The sequence below is a fragment of the Periplaneta americana genome, chromosome 2 (genome assembly GCF_040183065.1).
Source record: "Periplaneta americana isolate PAMFEO1 chromosome 2, P.americana_PAMFEO1_priV1, whole genome shotgun sequence".
NCBI lineage: Eukaryota > Metazoa > Arthropoda > Insecta > Blattodea > Blattidae > Periplaneta > Periplaneta americana.
In genome coordinates, this window is record NC_091118.1 from 205,555,831 (window position 1) to 205,578,791 (window position 22,961).

The following is a 22,961-nucleotide window of genomic DNA, read 5'->3' on the forward strand; positions in this document are numbered from 1 at the left end:
TATTTGTTAGTAGGTTCATGGCCAGTTTCTCCAAGTAATGTTTAATTTTGCTCAACAAATGTTAAATTAACAGTCTGTTTATTTTTAACGCTTTGTTAATGTATTTTCCATTTGTTCAACATGATTTTGTTTTAGATAACCAACACTTAACTATAACGTCTGTTAGCACTATTTTAACTACTCAACAGCAGTTGGTAATGATTCTACACATGTAAGACAATTTTTGATTGGCTAAAATTAATCTGTAAGTTCTATATTATAGAGTGAGTCATGAAACTTGCATAAAATGACGACCTGTTATAGTAGGCCACGCTCCATAAACAAACAGTTGACAAATGAAAGTTGTAGATGACGTGCTGAATAATAATTACAAAGTAAGGTTATATTTCCTCATTGCTATTATGGACACGAAATAAGAAAGAAATAAAATAACACTGATGTATTTAAACAGTCCAAAGTATTTTTTAAATATCATATTACCAGTCATATGCTAGCATTCCCTACAGAGAGAGACAAAATATTAATTTCGCAACTTCTGTTCGAACAGGTGTGGAGACATCGGTCATATTTAACTAACTGTTAAACGAGTTAACTGCCCGAAATCCTACATTTAAAATTAACAAACTGTTAACAATCTGTTAAACCAAACTGGTGTTGAAAACATACAATTTTATTAATTAACAACTGTTTAGAGTTTCTAACAATACTTGGAAAAACCGGCCATCAGTGTGGGTTTGCAAGAACTCATTTATTCCTTTGTTAACTGCTAACGAACCAACGTCAAAAGACGCGTTGCAAGAAACATCTTTAGTGTTATTGGTCCGTTAAAGGATTCACTGACTTAGAGATCTGATTTCCTTCCTATAATAATACTTATTCCTCTGTTAGACAGCCATCTTACGTATATTTTGTCTATTGACGAGTAGCTTATATTTTAATTCTCTATAATGTTACCTGTATGAGATTCAGGCGTGCGATATTTTGCATAATAGACGTATATACACGATATTAAAATAATATTGCATATCGATGACTAAAAAGTGATAAATCGTATCTGTACATTTGCAGGTAAATAAAAAAAACTTATTTAGAAATTATTTTCTCAAAATAGACTAACTTCTTACATATGTTTCTGCTTTGCAAGATCTTCTATTCGAGAACAAAATATTGATACACTGTCCAATATTGATACACTGTCCAATTTTGTAGTTAATCTAAATAATACTAATGTAGTATGGGAAATGCGTGTTATTATTCGGTTGAGAAGTTTTTATCATCTAGTCTGCTGTCAAAAAATCTGAAAGTTAGAATTTATAAAACAGTTATATTACCGGTTGTTCTGTATGGTTGTGAAACGTGGACTCTCACTCTGAGAGAGGAACATAGGTTAAGGGTGTTTGAGAAAAAGGTGCTTAGGAAAATATTTGGGGCTAAGCGGGATGAAGTTACAGGAGAATGGAGAAAGTTACACAACGCAGAACTGCACGCAAAGTATTCTTCACCTGACATAATTAGGAACATTAAATCCAGACGTTTGAGATGGGCAGGACATGTAGCACGTATGGGCGAATCCAGAAATGCATATAGAGTGTTAGTTGGGAGACCGGAGGGAAAAAGCTCTTTGGGGAGGCCGAGACGTAGATGGGAGGATAATATAATGGATTTGAGGGAGGTGGGATATGATGATAGAGACTGGATTAATCTTGCACAGGATAGGGACCGATGGCGGGCTTATGTGAGGGCGGCAATGAACCTTCGGGTTCCTTAAAAGCCATTTGTAAGTAAGTAAGTAGTTAAACTAAATTACCATTTTTGTAGAAAGAGATATCTCTTCTTAGCCATCGATATACGATAATTTGATTACTCCATTCATTCATTCATTCATTCATTCATTCATTCATTCATTCATTCATTCATTCATTCATTCATTCATTCATTCATTCATTCATTCATTCATTCATTCATTCATTCATTCATTCATTCATTCATTCCCTGAATAGCGAAGTTATTATTTAGCCTATTTCTTTATTACAGACTGTAGTTCATCATCTGACGACGAGGTTATGTACTCTGTAGTCTGTCTTTTTATTTCCTATAAAATCAATGCACTCGTGCGGTACTTATAATAAGTAATAATAAATACGCATATTTATCTTTCTCACTGAAACTTCTGTTCCTGCTTCCTTTCTGGTTCGTATTAGTCCATATTTATTGCAAATTTTGGTACCTAACAATAAAAACAATGCCTCACATATTACAGCCGATGTTCACTTTTTACTCATTCACGTACTATTGCATCACTTATTAAATCCAAACATGCTTGGTTAACGATCCAATAACTAGTGGCCCGGTGAATTCCTCTTCCGCAACCCGACAATCCACTAACTTTAAAGGTCCACTAACTAATGGAGGAATAAATTATTTATAGGTTTGTTTTCTTGCAACTCAGCATCAGTGTATAACTTACCTATTTATTTGTTATAATGACCAATATTCAACTACATTAGAACAAAAAAACAACATTGTCTAAACATCATATGACATGTCAAAATGAGATAATACATAGATAAACGGTTACTAGGCAATAAGTGTAAACACATGAAAACACTGTTTACTTACTTATGGCTTTTAAGGAACCCAGAGGTTCATTGCCGCCCTCACATAAGCCCGCCATCGGTCCCTATCCTGAGCAAAATGAATCCAGTCCCTACCATCATATCCCATCTCCCTCAAATCAATTTTAATATTATCCTCCAATCTACGTCTCGGTATTTCCAAAGGTCTTTTTCCCTCCGGCCTCCCTACTAACACTCTATATGCATTTATGGATTCGCCCATACGTGCTACATGCCCTGCCCATGTCAAACATTTGGATTTAATGTTCCTAATTATGTCAGGTGAAGAATACAATGCGTGCAGTTCTGTGTTGTGTAACTTTCTCCATTCTCCTGTAACTTCATCCCTCTTAGCCCCCAAAATATTTTTCTAAGTGTCTTATTTATTTATTTATTTATTTATTTATTTATTTATTTATTTATTTATTTATCTATTCATGTCCATAACAGAGCAAAGCCCCAATTACAATAGACAGTACAGATAAAAGAAACATAGAATTGCATGTAACACGAAAAAAGAGGTAAAACAGATACAAGTGTAATTGCAAATTAAAAATGGAAAAGAGAAGAAAAAAAAACAAATAGATACCACCTAAATAAAAGACACAGATATAGATATAAATGAAAAACACCAAATAAAAATAAATTTAAAAGACCAAGGTACAGACATCACAGCCAAAAATGCAAAATGTAGGCGTAGCTATAATTGGCAAATTGCAGAGCAAATACAACACCATGTTAATAAATTCAATATACAGCACTACACAGCAGGCCCAATAGGCTCAATTCATTTATTCAAAAAACTCACCAACACAGAACATGTGTTTCAAATAATGCTTTACATAACTTTCTCTTGTACATATAGTACGATAACGAAAATTCTAAATCCTATTTATTTGATAGATGATTGTAAGTTCGAAGCATTAATAAAAGTGGAGACATTTTATGAGATAGTGTTTTGTTGTCTGTAAATAAAAGAGAGATCGCTTTCTCAAATTTGATTTACCAATATTGAAACCAATTAGCTGTAGAAGATCAGGGTTGTCTATTAAGCCATTTATTCTCGAACACCCTTAACCTCTGTTCCTCTCTCAAAGTTGAAGTTTACCACACTATTTATACCTGCAATTTTCATGAAATAATATTTTTATTGAAACAGAAGGCCTCTATAATAAAAAATGAAGTAAAATATAGTATTTTTCCATTGTTATATTTTTGCAATTCTCGCGTTGATGGTAACATTATTGTAGGCTATTGATAGTTTGTTGTGTTGCTGTCCCTTGACGAAACTGAGTTGTACTGGGGCTGATCCCCCCATAACTTACCGGCTCCATTCCGAGATGTCTTGAAGCCAGGATCTGGGCATGGTGTATCGATTTGTGAGAGTGACACTTTCTTAAGTCATCGGAGCACGAACCGGGGACTAGGGACTCCATGAGGTCGCATAGAATGGTGCCGTCGCGCCACACCGAGGTCAGATCTCGAACTTTCCTCCCCGGGGGCAGAGCCTCTCGGAGCCACGTCAGTAACTTGAGTCGCCTACGCGTCCTGAGGTGGACATCTGCAAAAACAGGAAACGACACGATTAGACGTTTGTACTGTGCAAGACTCGTTTTCTAAGCCATTATACAGGGTGATTCAGTACATCTGCACCAAACTCTGATGGACGATAGGTTTCTCATGGAGGGCCATTTTTTGTCAACTCCATTTTCTCAAATGTATCGTTCAGGAGCTATATGGCTAGATCCCGGAAGTACAGTTATTTATTTTAGCTGAAATGGGCTGGCAAATGGGCACTTAATATTCAGGAAATAGGCAGTAAAATAATAAAAATAGTCATTTAATGTGTTTTTTTTAAATAACATTCTGTACTACATTTTAGTAGCCCTACTTATTTTTGTTGTTCTTGGTTATATGGCACAACAAGATGTTTTTTTTTCGAGTTCTCAACTCATACTCTCCTATCAGGGACAATGCTCTTCATCGTCGTTCTACTTCCACCGAAGCGATTAGAGCAGTGATGTCAAAGCAAGCGCATTTTTCTGACCTTGACGTCGTGCGCGGGTAGCAAGCTCTAAGTATGGAAAGAGGAAGGGTTGTGTATATGAATAAGCAACCTGTTGGGTTAAGAAAACAGTGGTGCACAAACTTCAAACGGAACGTAAAATTTTATGTATTTATTTTTATATGGCTTCTTTCTGTTTAATATTATCTACATATATATTGTCTGCAAAACAAAAGTACTAACACTGATTTCTAAATATTGCACTTGTGTTTTAAATCTTAATAATATAATAGAGAGTTAAGAAGGAATATTCACTTAAATTCCATAGTAGTATAATATTATATTGTATTAAGTGGATGAAATACATCATTCATAAAGAAAGTGATATTCCAGAGAAAGAGATTGAGTATGACATGATAAGTTGGAATTTACTGTATATTGATGGTATCTTTAGCCTTACAAAAGTAATCAATAAACTAATCAAAACAATATTACAGTACAAAGCAAAGTTACCTAGGTACTGTATCTGTTTTAAGTGTAACTAATATTACATAAAACGATTATCGCATTGTGCTTTTAAGGTGATATTTGTGAGCAACTTCCTATCATCAGAATATTAAATTATTTTCTCGAAATCTGCTGAAGCTATAGAGCTGACATTTTTACAACACATGGGCACGTATCTTTTGCATATGCTGTAACAGTAGCTGCTTTGTTAATTCATTTCCTTACAAACAATTTCCATGCGAATATTTTCAAAATTTTCAATACACTATCTTCAGTAATACGTATATACGGTATATTAGATTTATGAAAACATTCTGTAAGGCTACTAAATAAATAGGCCTATACCTGAAAATTTTACTTTTCTACACGAAAAGTTGAGAAAGTATTTCTTTTGAATAAAAAAATCAAACTTGTGAAAAATGAGCATTGAAATTAAAACTTACATTTTTATAATGTACTTATACTTTTCAGGCAAATCTAAAAATTAACATGGATACAGTTTTAATAAGTTCTCTTCCCTTTATCTATTGAATCAGTGCTGGCCATCCCTGAAGATAGCTCGACCAAGAGGCATATACCACCTCTTTCGTCTGTCTCTTTCCTTTCCGCTGTAAAGCGCTCAGGCTCTCCTGGGCTCTAAAGCGCGCGCTTGCTCCTGTGGGCAGCAATTGACAAGCCTGGATTAGAGTGTACATAAAACATGCTATTGTGAATGCACTCTTATCGATAACAATAGCGCTTGAATTCTAACGATCAGCCCAGAGTTATTAAATTTTTTAAGAGTAAAATTCATAATTTATTACAACTTTACTATCAGTAGAGATTTTGCCACTTCAAATGTTGCGATCTTTCATTTTGATTTTATTAATTTTTAACGCCAAAACTCTCATTTACTTTATTATACTTGGACAGATAAAGAGGAGCGTGAATGGTGTTGACATATTTTATAAAAGTAAAAACTAAAAATTCAGGGTTAATTGCAAGTTACCTGAAAAAAATGCTAGGAACAAAGGAATAAACCAACAGTGTAATGATGAAAATGTTTTGTTTGGAAACATGTTTAATAACCTGATTAGTTTTCGAACTATGTGTTGAAAATTAGCTTTTGGCCACCATTTCAGTAAATGGTGGCCATAACACAACTTTTTTTTCTGGGACTTCAAGCATAGGTCTATTAATCGCCTTCTATGGCGAGTCCCCGGCCTCACTTCATTTCACCCAATTTGATCTGATTACCTAGTTGGCTTTTTTCCGAGGTTTTCCCCAACCATAAGGCAAATGCCAGGTAATCTTTTGGCGAATCCTTGGGCCTCACCTCATCTCACTACACCTCACCAAAATATTGTAAAAAGTGGTAGAAAATTGTAAGAAATTGCAAAATTGTAAAATTGTAAAAATTGTAAAAAATTGTAAAAATTGTAATTGTAATCTTGTAAAATATCGACTTGTTCCACATCTTAAAGCTTCATTGCTAATGTAAGATGTATCGAATATAATAAATGAAATGGAAAAAAATGAGCAGTAATATTTGTATATACTGTAGTGTGTTAGTTGCAACATTTTTTTAAAAACTAATAGCGACATTTTCAGCTAAAATGACTACACTAATAGTGCTTGTTACAAATTGCATTATTTGGGATAAATTTGCACCATTTTATAAAGTGGCCTGGATGTAAATACAGTAAAACCTCGTTAATACGGATCCCGATAAGCCGGACTTCGCTTAATCCGGACAGGCAAGAAAACGATGTTTGGAAAAATTAAATAACCTTATTTTTATACATTAGAACAATGGAATTATAATATTATGCCTATAGTGTTAAAACTGTACTGCATTGTATGTACTGTATAGCTCTTTAAGTACACCATAATAAACGTGTTTTGTTGCTATAAACGGAATTTTAATGCAATTTTTACTGTTATTTTAGGTTATTTCAGTTAATCCGGACTTTCGTTAAACCGGTCAACTTATCCCCCCAATTAGTCCGGATGAACAAGGTTTTACCACAGTCTAGTATACACAGTCACGAAGCTTGTGTTGTGAGGGTGCTAGGAACAATAGACTGTGCCGGTACCATTTCGCATTGTCTGTGATGAGATATTAGCGTTCATAGTGGTTAGCAACTATCTATGGATACATATTTACTACGTATTGAGCTTCGTGACTGTATGTATTAGACCGTGGTTTTACTGTAACACCAAATTTGTACGTACTTAATTTTCTTGCTATAGTCACGACGCTGTTATTCCCGGAGTGACTTCTTCTCTTTGCTTACGTCTTAGGAAGGGAAGGCTCTATAAAGTCTAGGTAGGTAGTATCGTTCGCCATTTTTGTTCTTTCGTTGCTGAGCTACCATACGAGGAATCTATTTGCCACACCGTTAAACATTATCATGTCGTAGCTCCTATGATAATAAATCAAACGCACTGTAATTCAGCAAATAATTGAGCGGCAAATAACGTCCTCGTGTGCTTTCTGCGAACGCCAACGAAAGAGCCAAAATGGCGGGCGATTATATTAAGCATTTATCGAACCTTAAGAAATGAATGTCTTCATAAGCGGATCACAAGACGCAGACGTTTAAATGTAGCCCACCTGCAACGCGATTGGCTGCCGGAAATTGGAGCGACGGGACTATAACACGCGATATGACCACAGATGTTAAAGCGTGTATAAATAAAATTAACAAAAGGGAAGAGCTCATGTTTTAACAAAAAAGTGTAATATCATATTAGCAGAAAGTTCATAGTTTTCTAAAAACAAAAAATATATTTTTCCCAAATGTGTAATATACTCTTAATGGATAACTATTGCTATGGTCGCGACGCTGTTATTCCCGGCGTGGCTCCTCCTCTTTGCTTACGCCTTAGGAGTGAAGGCTCTATAAGTCTAGGTAGGTAGTATCGTTCGCCATTTTTGTTCTTTCGTTGCCGAGCTACCGGACGAGGGATCTATTTGCCACACCGTTAAACATTATCATGTCGTAGCTCCTATAATATTAAATCAAATACACTGTAATTGACCGGCAAATAACGCCCTCGTGTGCTTTCTGCGAACGCCAACGTAAGAGCCAAAATGGCGGACGATTATATTGAGTATTTACCGAGCCTTCTTTATCTTCATCAGCGAATCACAAGACACATACGTTTAAATGTAGCCGACCTGTAACGTGATTGGCTGCCGGAAATAAGAGCGACGGGACTATAATTTCTTTCTTAATGTTTCGGATTGTTGCTGTGGTTACGGGATATTCAAAAGTGCCAACTGTATGAAATACAGCTTCGAAATAATACCTGCATAAATTCATTCACCTACTTTCGAAAACACAATATAGCTAACTCAACTTCCATCTTCAATTTAGAAACTTTCTCCTACTTCTTCTAGCATGTAAGTGGGGTATAAAAAGAAAGAAAAGACGGCGTAGGAAATGGAGTTAGAGAGAGGGAAATTTTTGTAGAAACGGAACGATCTTGGTCCGTATTGACGGTGCCAGTTTCTAAGAAGAGCCATTTCGTCTTCGTCTTACAGAAGCAATGGAAAGAAGGAAGTAACATCTAAGCTACGTCCGCAGATTTTTCACGACCAACTTGACCCGGAAATAGCTCGGCGATCTGTGCCATACATACAGGAGCCCCCTCGCCCCCCCCTCACGTGTTCTTTAGAAGAGGTTGGACACACAGACAAGGGAAGCGTGCTATATGTGTACGTACATCCGCTTCTGCACAGAAGACTAAGGTTTTTATCAATTTGTCTCTCAGGGTTCCTTACATTGTTGGAAAAGTTTCTCTTTGACTTCCATTGCATTCCTTGAGATAAAGGCTTTCCAATACTTCTATATACTAACTCACCTTTATCAAAACAGAAGCTGTAACAATCTAACTTCCTAACTGTAAGCCTGCAGCACTACTTTATTAAATTCTTCGAAGGAAATATAAGGTACGGCGAAGGAAGACCTTCTACATCGTAGATTGGATCCGATATTGTCATATTAAAATGTAATGGTTTGTATATAAAATTTTGTGTCCAGCAGTAACAGTGAATGGGTAAGAATCTATTCTTGGCAATTTAGTTTTACGAGACAGAAGTTATTGGCTATTGAAATCACTCATTTCTGTGTCAGTAGCCTACGTGTCACTCACAGCTTTAAATATCTTCCCTTTGAGTATACCTTTTCTACCCTATTTTGATTCTGTTTCTGCTGTAGTACATCTGTTATCAGGCAGTATATCTTCTCATTTGACGATATGTTTCAGAGGAAGAACAGTAAAGTTGTTTGTATGCATCTGAAGTCTGCATAATGGAGACTGTATTGTCCCTGGGCGTTCGGAGATAACGTTAGTTGTGCATAGATTATATTGGCGTGACGTCATGCTGGCGCGTGACACAGGTATTATGAGGGAAAACTTGCATTTTGTTTGTGCTGAAATTTTATTTTATCAAGGAAGTAATTATTTGAATTGAAATTTACGTAAATATTTTTACTAAAATACGCCTAATTCTATTTACCTACTAAAATACGGCTAAGCAATTATTTGCAATAAAAAACACGTAATATATTTTGTACTAAAATACGACTAAGTAATTATTTGCACTAAAATGCACGTAAATATTTGTACTTAAATACGCCTAATTCTATTTACCTACCAATATGACTAAGCAATTGCAATGAAAAGCACGTAATATTTGTACTAAAATACGACTAAGTAATTATTTGGACTAAATTGCATGTAAATATTTGCACTAAAATACCACTAAATAATTATTTGCACTAAAATGCATGTAAATATTCGTACTTAAATGCGCCTAATTATATTTACCTACCGAAATACGACTAAGTAATTATTTGCAATAAAAATACAAGTAATATTTGCACTAAAATACGACTAAGTAATTATTTGCACTAAAATGCATTAAATATTCGTACTTAAATACGCCTAATTATATTTATCTACTGAAATACGACTAAGTAATTATTTGCACTAAGATTGACGTAAATATTTGTACTAAAATACGCCTAATTCATATTTATGTACTAAAATATTACTAAGCAATTATTTGCAATAAAAATGCACGTAAATATTTGTACAAAAATACGCCTAATTCTATTTACCTACTAAAATACGACTAAGTAATTATTTGCATTAAAATGCACGTGAATATTTGTACTAAAATACGCCTAATTGTATTTACTTCCTAAAATACGACTAAGTAATTATTTTCATTAAAAATGCACGTAAATATTTGTACTAAAAATACGAATAATTCTATTTACCTACTAAAATACGACTAAGTAATTATTTGCACTAAAAATGCACGTAAATATTTGTTCTATAATATGCCTAATGCTATTTACCTACTAAAATACGACTAAGTAATTATTTACACTAAAAATGCACGTAAATATTTGTACTGAAATACGCCTAATTATATTTATCTACTAAAATACGACTAAGTAATTATTTCCACTAAAATGCACGTAAATATTTGTACTAAAATATACCTAATTCTATTTACCTACTAAAATACGACTAAGTAATTATTTACACTAAAAATACACGTAAATATTTGTACTAAAAATATGCCTAATTCTATTTACCTACTAAAATACGACTAAGTAATTATTTGCACTAAAATGCACGTAAATATTTGTTCTAAAATATGCCTAATGCTATTTACCTACTAAAATACGAGTAAGTAATTATTTTCACTAAAAATGCACGTAAATATTTGTACTAAAATATGCCTAATGCTATTTACCTACTAAAATACGACTAAGTAATTATTTACACTAAAAATGCACGTAAATATTTGTACTAAAATATGCTTAATTCTATTTACCTACTAAAATACGACTAAGTAATTATTTACACTAAAAATGCACGTAAATATTTGTACTAAAATACGCCTAATTCTATTTATCTACTAAAATACGACTAAGTAATTATTTCCACTAAAATGCACGTAAATATTTGTACTGAAATACGCCTAATTCTGTTTACTTACTAAAATATGACTAAGTAATTATTTGCATTAAAATGCACGTAAATATTTGTACTAAAATACGCCTAGTTCTATTTACCTTCTAAAATACGACTAAGTGATTATTTTCACTAAAAAGGGACGTAAATATTTGTACCAAAAATACGCCTAATTCTGTTTACTTACTAAAATACGAGTAAGTAACTATTTGCATTAAAATGCACGTAAATATTTGTACTGAAATACGCCTAATTCTATTTATCTACTAAAACACGACTAAGTAATTATTTGCATTAAAATGCACGTAAATATTTGTACTAAAATACGCCTAATTCTATTATCTTCTAAAATACGACTAACTGATTATTTTCACTAAAAATGCACGTAAATATTTGTACCAAAAATATGCCTAATTCTATTTACTTACTAAAATACGACTAAATTATTATTTGCACTAAAAATGCGCGTAAATATTTGTACTAAAATACACCTAATTCTTTGTACTAAAGTACGAGTAAATATTAGTTCTGGCCCCGTCGTGTAATAGCGGGATGTTTATTGTAGCTAGGACACGCAGTGTTAAGTACGATGCAGTAAATATGCTGGCATAGTTGCCTGCTCGGTACAGCGTTTAAATTAAAAGTTGTGGAACATGCTAAATAACATGGTAGTAGCGTAGCAGGAGACAGGTCGGACCACCAGCTGAATAAACCGTGTCATCAAGATGACATACTGTTTCTCTTTACAAATTTTGTGCATTCCGTAACAAAATTTAGATCCTCATTTTATCAGAGACATTCCTGTCTACATTACACGATCACGTTCATTAATAGGTACACGAGGACACATACCTCAGCGCACGAACAAGTACACACGCAAATTATCACCGAACAGCCATTCACAGAAAAACTGAAATAGAGGGTAAAAAGGAGAAAGAAAGAAAAAAGTAGGAACCACGTAATGAAAGAAACTGAGAAGTACGTAAAAACATAGAATGTTTGTGATCATTGGATTTCTAATGAGGACAGATGTAAGGAAGTTTTCGAAAAGTAGAAGAAATTTTTAGTTATACGGTATTTTATTATACTGCTTAATTAAGGAACAAAATTGATAACGTCCTATGGATTTCCAGTTTACATTATAGGTATTCAAATTATATTCACAAAAGGAAAACTTTTGAACTTAACCTCTTCTCTTACTATATATTTTACCAGTTTTATGAAAAAAAAGTGTCATATTTTTTATTTTCGTAAAGAGGTCATGTAATACTGCAGAATCACTGTACATCACTAATTTTCTTACATACCTAAAAAAATCTCTATAAAATAGACATAGTATTAGTATTAGTATTCATTTATTTAGTATTTATTTATTTAATCTGGTAGAGATAAGGCCGTCATGCCTTCTCTGCCTCTCTACCAGGAGATTCCAACTACAATATCAACAATAAAATTACAATTAGTATTAAATTTACAATTACAATTACAAACAATATTACAATTAGTATTAAATTTACAATTACAATAAAATCAAAGTACGAAAAGATTACCTGAATAATTAAAGCTAGATAATTTATCATAGAGAAACAAAGAATATTTTATACTTACTGAATTACAAATTAAATCTAGAATAACAAAATTGTATAGTGATGAAATTACTGAATATTGAAATATTTTGTGATAGATTAAAGAAACTATTTACAAGTAATCAATTACTGACCAAGTGCCTAGTAAGTTTTCGTTTGAATTCAATTTTATTTCGACAGTCCCTGATGCTAGTAGGTAGCGAATTCCAGAGTCTTGGCAGGGCTATTGTGAAAGAAGATGAGTATGAGGAGGTGCGATGGGATGGTATTGTTAGTATTGTTTCATGACGAGAGCGTGTGTTCAGATTATGGTGGGAAGAAAGGTAAGTGAAGCGAGATGACAGGTACGAAGGTATAGAAGAGTTCAAGATTTCGAAGAGAAAGAGAAGTGAATGTAAATTTCTTTTCTTATCTCACCTGAATTATTATCCCGAGTTATCTTGTGCACCTTGATTCCAGCTCTGGTAGTTGTTCCACTTTGATTTTCTCCTGAACTATTTACCAACTTATGCTTTTTTATGGATTAATTTATGAGGTACAATACCAGTGCCGTTATCAAGGCGTTAAATGTTGCTTGTCGTGTGATAGACTCGAAAGCAGGGTATTACGCACAGTGGCACATTGCATTCCGGACAGTAGTATCTGCTCTCCTATGTGAGAGCGTTTTGGGAAGAATGGTGTAGCAGTCATTGAATATTTGTACCAGTACATCTGTTCTTCAGGTTTGTGAATAATGTTCTGCAGTATCACTATGCCCAAAAGTACACGTATTTCAGAGTCTGTAGTATGCCGCCACGAATTATTTTCAGCATTCTGTGAACACTTATTAGCATGCCGAATCGTCTCCTCGAATATAATGTTGATGAGGTCATTATTAAAGAATAATTTAAAAAATTGAGAATTATCGTTATCAGAAACAATGTTAAAATTTCAGGGAATGAGGGCCTCGGAGGTGCAGAAGAAATGGTGCCAGATGTCTTCTATTCAAACCACTGTCGAAAAGACGCGACATCAACTGATCTGAATTTGTTTGTTCGACTCTATAACTTCGTCTTCTGATACCGATGTTTCATTTCCTAATCTTCTACAGGAATATATTCCTGATCAAAAGTTTCGGAATCACTAACTTGATCCATCTTTACACAAAACAGCACAAAAAACACTAAACACAAACAGAAACCGCCAAAACTAACTAGCATCTACTCACTACTGCGTGTGAATGCTATTTATGAGCATAGAATTCCACTCGGAAGGAAGAAGTACAAGAAACACCACCAGATATAGAAATATCACTAACTTCTGTAGCCATCTAGTGAGGAAAAAGGTTAATGAAAGCATGGAAACGTATATATTCGAGATATAATCCTTAGCAGCAAAAATTGGACTCAAACGAGTTAACTCGGGTTAATAAATTTTGACACAAGTTAGCAACCCGAGTTAACTCGGCTTAATCAGGGAAGTGGTTAATTAAGGAACAAAATTGATAACGTCCTATGAAAATATTGCTAAATTTTTAACCGAAGTATAGATTTTTCCGTTTAACATCATATGGTTTTAATTTACAAAATACATTAATTGAAAACCTAACAAATTTCAGGAATATGAGTGAAGATTAAAGTTTGAGGTACATTTAACAAAGTGAGAAGAAGGATAATCACTTATATCCTTTCTTTGCACCTCGGTGAGAAACTATTAGTTATCTTTATACCGATGAATTCAGAATGATTTTTTATATACAACCATGACAATTTTTGTTCCACTCTGAGCACCAAAAGCCTAGAAATATTGAACTAAACTACTGTAGTGAAATGCTTTAATCATATAGGAATGACTTCCCAGTCCTCTTAAACACTTATTATCAGTTATAAAATATTCAAAGAACTCAGTTACAAAGAGATAAGTACCCAGCATACATCAATATATTTTTTATAGCTTGATTGCTGTACCGGTACTGGCAGTTATATTTTCCGTCATTAGATGGCTCTCATGTATACAGTACAGTCGCTGTCTTGAGGCAATCGTTCCAGATCCCCTTTGCTGTGACTGCAGTAGTACCAGAGATAACCGGAGGTGCGTTGTAATCGATACTACGTACAGATTCATTCACTCGGAACTTGTTTTGGCAACGTGAGAAACTGCTACAGCAAAAGAAGAAACGTTCACTAAAATGTGCAAAGATCGGTGTCATTAGTTTTCGCAGACCTCTTCGGTAGTTACACGGTTTAGGCCACATTCTAGTAGGCTCTATACAGTCACGAAGCTTGAGTTTATGAGGGTACTAGGAACAATAGACTGTGCAGGTACTATTTCGCATTGTCTGTGATGAGGCGATAGTAGCGATTCTAGTGGTTAGCAACTATTATTGACCAACATTTAAAATGGGACAAGCATATCTCCTTCCTGTGTAACAGAGTGCGTAAAACAATCCACAAATTTTCCATTCTACGCTCTTATTTACCTGTTTATGTTCTGCGTACTGTGTACTTAGCTCTGTTTCAATCAATAATTCAGTATGGTATTTTAGGTTGGGGAGGAATGGCAAAATCGACTCTCCATCCTTTAAATTTGCTCCAAAAAAGAATTATCAAAATTTGTCTATATAAACCTTTTGATTACCCAACAAAATTAATTTTTCAGGAATTTGGTGTATCAAATCTAGAACAAATTTATAAACAAACATTGCTGATTTACTTCCATAAAAACCACAATAAATTTAAATTAGATCCTCATGAATACCATACGAGACAAAACTACAGTTTCTTTCTAAATACTACGAAATGCCACACAACTGCTGGATTAAAACACAGCAGAAATTTTGGACCCAAAATATATAATGCATTAATTAGAACTTACCCTGAGCTAAGTACACATAACACACATAGATTCAAGAAACATATCAAATTAATTATTTAATTCTTTAAGCTAATTGAGTTAAAAATTGATACTCTAATATTTATGTACTTTTGTATTTTCTATTTGTATATAGACCCTATTATTACATGCTGTATTATTTTACAACTTATTAATGTTATTGTGCTCAATGAACTCTCTTAATTTTGTGATATATTTTGTATAACTGATCTGAACTGCGCCCGAGCACGAGCTTCTGCTCTTTCGGGCTGCAATGCCTAATGTAGCTCAAGTGTAAAGTATTAAATAAATTAATTAAATTAAATCTATTGATGCATATTTACTACGTATTGAGCTTTGCGACTGTATATACTAGATTGTGGTCTAGGCCATCAGTCTGTCACGCAGGCTGTCGGACATTTGTGGTGGACGAGATTACAGTTGGGGGTTTTCTCGAGGTTCTTCCGTTCCCCCGTTTGTAGGCATCGACATCTTTTCTGACAGTCTCTATTTTTTTTAACATATATAATTTGATTACTGCATCATTCGAAGCTCCTTTCATATTGGACATTTAAAGAGTATTTTCTTACTATATACGCTGATGATACTACGACTATTGTGAATGCTGAAAAAGAAATAGCTTTAGAACACAAGTCCCTACAAGTCTTTGACAAGTCCTATGCTTTTAACTCTTTTTTGGGCAAACAAGGAAATAAAAATAAATAAATAATTTTAATTTATTGGTCTGACCCAATATTTTGGGTTTGCCCTGCGACACAGAATAGCTCACAATAAAATTTAAAATGAAAAATTATATAAACAGGTTTCAGACAAAAGTGAATAAGACATAAGAAAAAAAAAGAAAAAAAAATAGAACCAAATAAATAATATATAAATAAATAGATAAGTAAATAAATAAATAAGTAAATAAATAAGTAAATAAATAAATAAATAAATAAATAAATAAATAAATAAATAAATAAATAAATAAATAAGCAAGGAAATAAAGAAATAAGCAAGGAAATAAAAAAAATAAAAATAGATAAATAAGTAAATAAATAAATAAATAGATAAATAATAAATAAATAAATAAATAAATAAATAAGAAAATAAATAAATATTCGTAATTAATTCGTGACGTTAGAACAATTTTATTTGTTGCAGTACTAGTATGTTTCATGAATAGAGAAGTGGGATGTACAAGGTGTCTCATTTATCTTGTCCATCCAAAATAACTTTGTACGCAAGCACCAAATGAAAAATTGTTTTGTACAAAAGGCATACAACTGAGAGAGGGAAATGATATTGATGAGGAGGAACCTTTATACAGTTATTTATACGAGTACTAACATTGTCTTTTAAAAGCACTATGTATTTATTATTCAATCTTAGCATGAAAATTGATTATTCAAGCTTTCAAGCCGCAATCACGATGGAGAGGCACACTATCTGTAAGAAATTTAATGTACAGCGACTTTACGATGTATGTAATTTCCATGATCGTAAGAGTGTTGCGGAAGATGGTAGGAGGAAATTGATTGATGATCATAAAAACTAGAAGTTATAACGCTTTGCTTTTAACTATTTTCAAAGTTTTATTGTGGTCATTATTTATTTGTTTAAATTCCATTTCACTCGTAAGTTGAAACAGAAGTCTTAGTAATGTCCATATTTGCGAGCAGTTATAGGTAGGAACAGCTTTTTCACAAATGAATCTCAACAAAACTAGGCGAAGACCACGTGTAATAGATTCTCATATAGAGTCCATTGTGCGGATAGTTTCAAGCAAAACTGACATTTATTTATTTATTTATTTAGCTAATAATTGTAACATAAAATATAATATAAACAGAAAAAACTGTAGCTCACCCCTGAAAGAGTAGAACTCGTGCTCAGGGGCGGATTCCTGAATTTAAATTAAGAAGTATATAATACAATTTGTCTTACGTCTAACACGCAATAAGAATATCTATATAAATTTAAATTTACAATATTTAATTATTTATAAAATCCATACATAAATTTTTAAATTTAATACTAGAATTATAAGAATTGACAAGATTAGGATATTTAAATACACATTTGTTATATAATCTTGGGCCTAAATTACTACTATGATTTAAATACTGTAGCAGTGTTGCATTTTGGTTCAAACAATCTTAAAGAATTCATACCTCTTGTTTCATAACTATGAGAATGCCATTCAAAATTATTTCGACTTTTATGTATGAATTTTATTAGTACAATATAATAAATTTGTCTTATTTTAAGAAAATTAAATCCTAAAAACATTTTTTGAGATGAAAAATCAATAGGTTTATGAAGACATATTTTAATTATTTTCTTCTGTAATAAATAAAGTGGATTAAAATTGATTTTAAATAAGCTATCCCATCCTATAATTCCATATATAATTACCGATTGAAATAAAGTTAAGTATATTGTGCGTAATAAACTTATTGACAAGTAATTCCCCAATAGAACAAAATAATATATTATTTTACGTAATTTATTACAAAGGCAATTAATGTGTTGGTTCCATTTTAAATTGGAAGAATTATTTCTAAAGAACGTCACAAAAATTTAGAAGATTGAAACATTCACGAATAAAGACAAATCCAGATGTTTGTATGTCTGTGTAAAAAGAAAAGAGATTAAATTATTTTAGTTTTATTTCGAAAAAATTCATCAGTATATAAGAATTTTCAGGATACAGCTTACTGCGCATTTAGTCATGGATATTGTTGTTGTATAGTCAAATGTCCGAAGACAGGTCTGAATCTCACAAGTGATGCCAACTTATGAGGCACCTAGGCGAGGAGATAATGAGGTAGGGTGGCCAGTTCCTTTCCCCCTCCATTGCATACATTGCCGATTAACTAAATATTCAACTTCAGAATTCATGAATGGGTTGTAGTTAATTTAAAACACCCTATACATAATTAAAATCCTGTATCTGCTTGATTTAAAGAATTTTAAAAGACAATTCATCCTTCCTTTTCTCCGTAAACTCTTAAATCCACACCAACACGTCAGGATTTGCATGAAGACAAGAGAAATTAAAATGAATAGCAAGGTAGAAGTGAGAGAGATGGAGAAATAGAATCACATTATTTTAAATATTATGTCTACGCAAAGATAAAAGGACTAAACCCAAGTTTTAATTAATTTAGTCTTAAAATAATTTAAAAAAAGAGGAGGTTTAGCGGTTTATACAAGGGAGGAGGAGAAAATCAAGTCGAATTTGATATGCAAATAAACCCAGCAGCAATGGCGAATTGCAGTGAAAGCAATCTACTTTTTGTTTTGGTGCTCCGTCCCTCCCTCATATTATGCTCCGTTAGAAAGGCGGTAATGAACAGGACTGTTGTATTAGAGCACACATACATCTGCCGTTGCTATGTTGAGCGATAGAAACCCTGTGAAAAAGTACCCTAATTAGAAGCAGATTTAGCAAGTTTAACGCAAGTGAGAGAGTGAAACTATAACCACATTAGTTTGGGAGGAATGATTGCATGAAAAGTTGAAAGCACTAGGTGCTGTATGTGGTGTGAAAAACAACAGTGTTGCGCTGGGAATTATCATACTCGAAGTTCGAACTGTGTTTTTTCCAAAAAAGGTTTGATTTTTTTGTAAGGCGAGATATGGCTGTTTAAACTTCATGTTCGTCATTAATTCTCCACGCAACTTGTACCGTAGTTTACGACTGGATCATTAAACGTAAGTAATTATGTACCAGTATATGGGGTGTTAGGGATACTTATATGTGCAAATATTTTTTGAGATAATAGAATATTGTATACTGATCCACACTACGAAAAAAATTCTTAATATTCGAAGTTATTTTTAGGCATGAAAAAATACTTTGATTTTAGGTTCGATAATACTCTATCGTCCAGGCTTACCATGAAGGTATTTATATTTTAACAGATAACCAAAGTGAAATGTGTATCCAGACAGAGACACGTTTCATGATAGGCCACATTTTTACATTAACATAAGGAATTATATTTATTTATGAGGAAAGTTCGAAGTTTCTCTTTTTTGGCACGAGTGTGAAGTTTATGAAACGAGGCGAAGCACAAATTTGCATTAAATAAATATTTCAAGTTGGAGAGGCTATAAGATCACGATTTCATGGCCATCTAAACTCGGAACTATTAAGAATTAAGTATCCATGGAATTACAGTTATTCTTGATCACGATTTCATGGTCATACTCAACAAAGCAGTTAGAAAAACTTGACTACTTCTTGTTGCAATCAATTTTTTATTGGGTTATTTCACGACGCTCTATCAACATCTCAGGTTATTTATCGTCTGAATGAAATGAAGGTGATAATGTCGGTGGAATGAGTCCAGGGTCCAGCACCGAAAGTTACTCAGTTTTTACTCGTATTGAGTTGAGGGAAAACCCCGGAAAAAACCTCAACCAGGTAATTTTCCCCTACCGGGATTCGAACCCGGGCCACCTGGTTTGCCGGCCAGACGCACTGACCGTTACTCCACAGGTGTGGACCGTTGGAATCAATACTACATGTAACTTTGGAATAATAAGGGCTAAAATGTAGATATGAATGTTAAATTTGTTACTTGTTTGTATTGCGTATAATATTTAAGTAATGAAAGATCGAGGTAATGCATTAATTTCTTACTGAGTGAGGTTTGTACATTGAATATTACATTTTCTTGGACAAAGCACCTTTTTTTGTCGTCATCAATCAACCCGAATTATGACAACGTTGTTTTATACTCAACGTGAAGTTCACATGGGTATGTCCTTTGAAAATGCTAACGCATCATTGGTAGACATCTGAAGAGTACAGGAGAAAAAGATTAATGTCACATTGCTCTAAAGCGTGAGATAATTTAATTCATTATATTAATGCAAAATATATTGCTGTTCGTATTGAATATTTAGAAAAGGATGACTGTCTGTGATGATAATTCTCCTTTTTACCAGATTTGATAAAAACAACACTAAAGTACTCTTCATATGCTGTCGCTCCTTGTGATTGTCACTCTCACTCACTCACTCACTCACTCACTCACTCACTCACTCACTCACTCACTCACTCACTCACTCACTCACTCACTCACTCACTCGGGTAAATAGGTACGGTACATAGGTTGATTGGTGGGTAGATAGGTACATATTTTATAACGGGTAAATAGGCAGATGAGCAGGTTGATAGGCGGGTAGATAGGTAGATGGATTTGATAAATGAATTAGTGGTTAGATGATTTGATGGATAGATGGTGATTGGGTAAGTGGTTCTACTGATGGATGGGTAGGTAGATGGATGTGTATATTAGGTGAAAAGTAGATAGGTGAGTTGATGAGTAGATGAGTGTATGGACGGACGGACGGACGAATAACTAGTGGAGAATTGGAATCGTGTCCTGGGCACGAATGTTAGTTATTAACTTGATATACTAAATGTATTATTTTGGATGTAGTCAGAGCATGGTGCTGACCCCTTGCCATGGAATCTCACAATGTGCTTGTTTAACATGAAGTCGAAGAAGCTGAAGCTATCTTTAGTTGATATTAGCAGCGAGAGTTTGAAATCGTCTCTGTGTGGAAAAACACATCAGTCCGTAAGCAGTATAGCTGAGTACATCGGTGAATTGATGTTGTGCTGTGTCTGGGAATAAGAAGATTTATTTCACGGATCATCTGTTGTAACGTTCCTGACACAGATCGGAGCTAATCGGATTTCTTTACGAGAGTAACTGTGTGGAGTACAAATCCCTGGTCGATACATGGAGGTACAGCCAGTTGATGCAGCAATCAATCAATAATCGGCGAATGGGATGTTTTAAATCTCTATGGTATACGCTACTTCTAATTTCCGAGTTCTTAACTCTCCGCTTGTAACTGGATATTTAAAAACCACGCAAAATACTGGGTTGTCCGAAAAAGAATGCATTTTTATTCAAGCAAGACTGCAGACGACTAGATCGCCATTGTTATGGAGCATTATGTATATCAAAAGTTTCGAATATAAACATAGCTGAAGAAAGATATGCCAGTGCTGAGGGGAATCCAGGAATAAGAAGTTTAAAAGGTACTGACAGAAGAGAAAAAGTTTGCTGTAGTTTTGGAAGAATGCATGAATCAAATCTTTCAACGTACTCGCAACAGAAGAAAGTTTTTCTATTGTGAAAAGGTTTGCCTGAATTGAGTCTTTCAAAGGTACTCACAGAAGAAGAAAAGTTTACATTATTACTGTGAGGAAATGCACGTTTCGAATCTTTTAAATATTAAAGCAGAAGAAAGTTTTACTATTGTTGTGGAAGAATATTTGAATCAAATCTTTCAACGTACTCGCAACAGAAGAAAAGTTTTTCATTGTTGAAAGTTTTATTTCAATAAAGTCTTTCAAACGTTTTCACAGAAAAAAATAAAGGTTACATTATTGATGTGAGAAATACATAATGATTAAAGCAAAAGAAAGTTTTACTATTGTTGTGGAGGAACACTTGAATAAAATCTTTCAGCGTATTCACAGCAGAAGAGAGGTTTTTCATTGTTGTAAGTTTTATTTCAATTTCATAAGTTTTCATAGAAAAAGGAAGGTTTACATTATTGATGCGGGAAATACACACATCAAATCTTTCAATGTTTATACCAAAAGAAAGTTACTTTTGTTATGTAGGAACACTTGATCAAATCTTTCAACATACTCAAAGCAGAAGAAAGATTCTTCATTGTTGAAAGATTTACTTGAATAAGTCTTTCAGAGGTTTACATTATTGATGTGGGGAATGCAAACATAAAATCTTTTAAAAATTAAACCGGAAGAAAATTTTACTATTATTGTGGAGGAACACTTGAATCAAATCTTTCAAAGGTACTCACAACAGAAGAAAATTTTGTTGTTGTTTAGGGGAATTCCTGAATTAAATCTTTCAATGCTGAGCCTACTCACAGAAGAAGAAGAAGGGTTTACAATTTATTGATGTGGAGAAATATATGATTCAGATCTTTTGAAGGTACTCACAGAAGGAGGAGGAGGAGGAGGAGGAGGAGGAGGAGGAGGAGGAGGAGGAGGATATATCTTAGTGTTCAGAAGGGAGAACATATGAATCAAATCTTCTAAAGTTACCCACAAAAGAAGAAAGGTTTATAGTAATTGGCGTGGGGGAATGTAAGAATAAAATCTGTTAATGATAGAATATTAAAGATTTTCTGTTGTAGAGGAGTTCTTGAATTAGGTTTACGATTGCTATGGTGAATGCATGAATATAGTAAAATCCTCCAAATTTACCGATTACTGAAGAAGACTTTGGAATGTTTCTTTTATGAAACCTACATATATACCTTACTTGTTCATTTTCTTTTTTCATAAATTGTTCTAGTTGATTGACGTACAAAGTATTATGCTAACTATTCTCTATTTAATATTATATTATG

General features: G+C 33.5%; 1 protein-coding gene across 2 annotated transcripts in view; it reads right to left on the reverse strand.

Moving 5' to 3' along the window:
* Window positions 1-22,961, reverse strand: part of LOC138695087 (uro-adherence factor A-like) — a 217,020-nt gene that overhangs the window by 17,286 nt on the left and 176,773 nt on the right. For both annotated transcript variants that reach the window (XM_069819475.1, XM_069819474.1), the window contains one exon: window positions 3,941-4,176. In XM_069819475.1, the coding sequence (XP_069675576.1) occupies window positions 3,941-4,176 (236 nt within the window). The remainder of the gene's footprint in view (window positions 1-3,940; window positions 4,177-22,961) is intronic.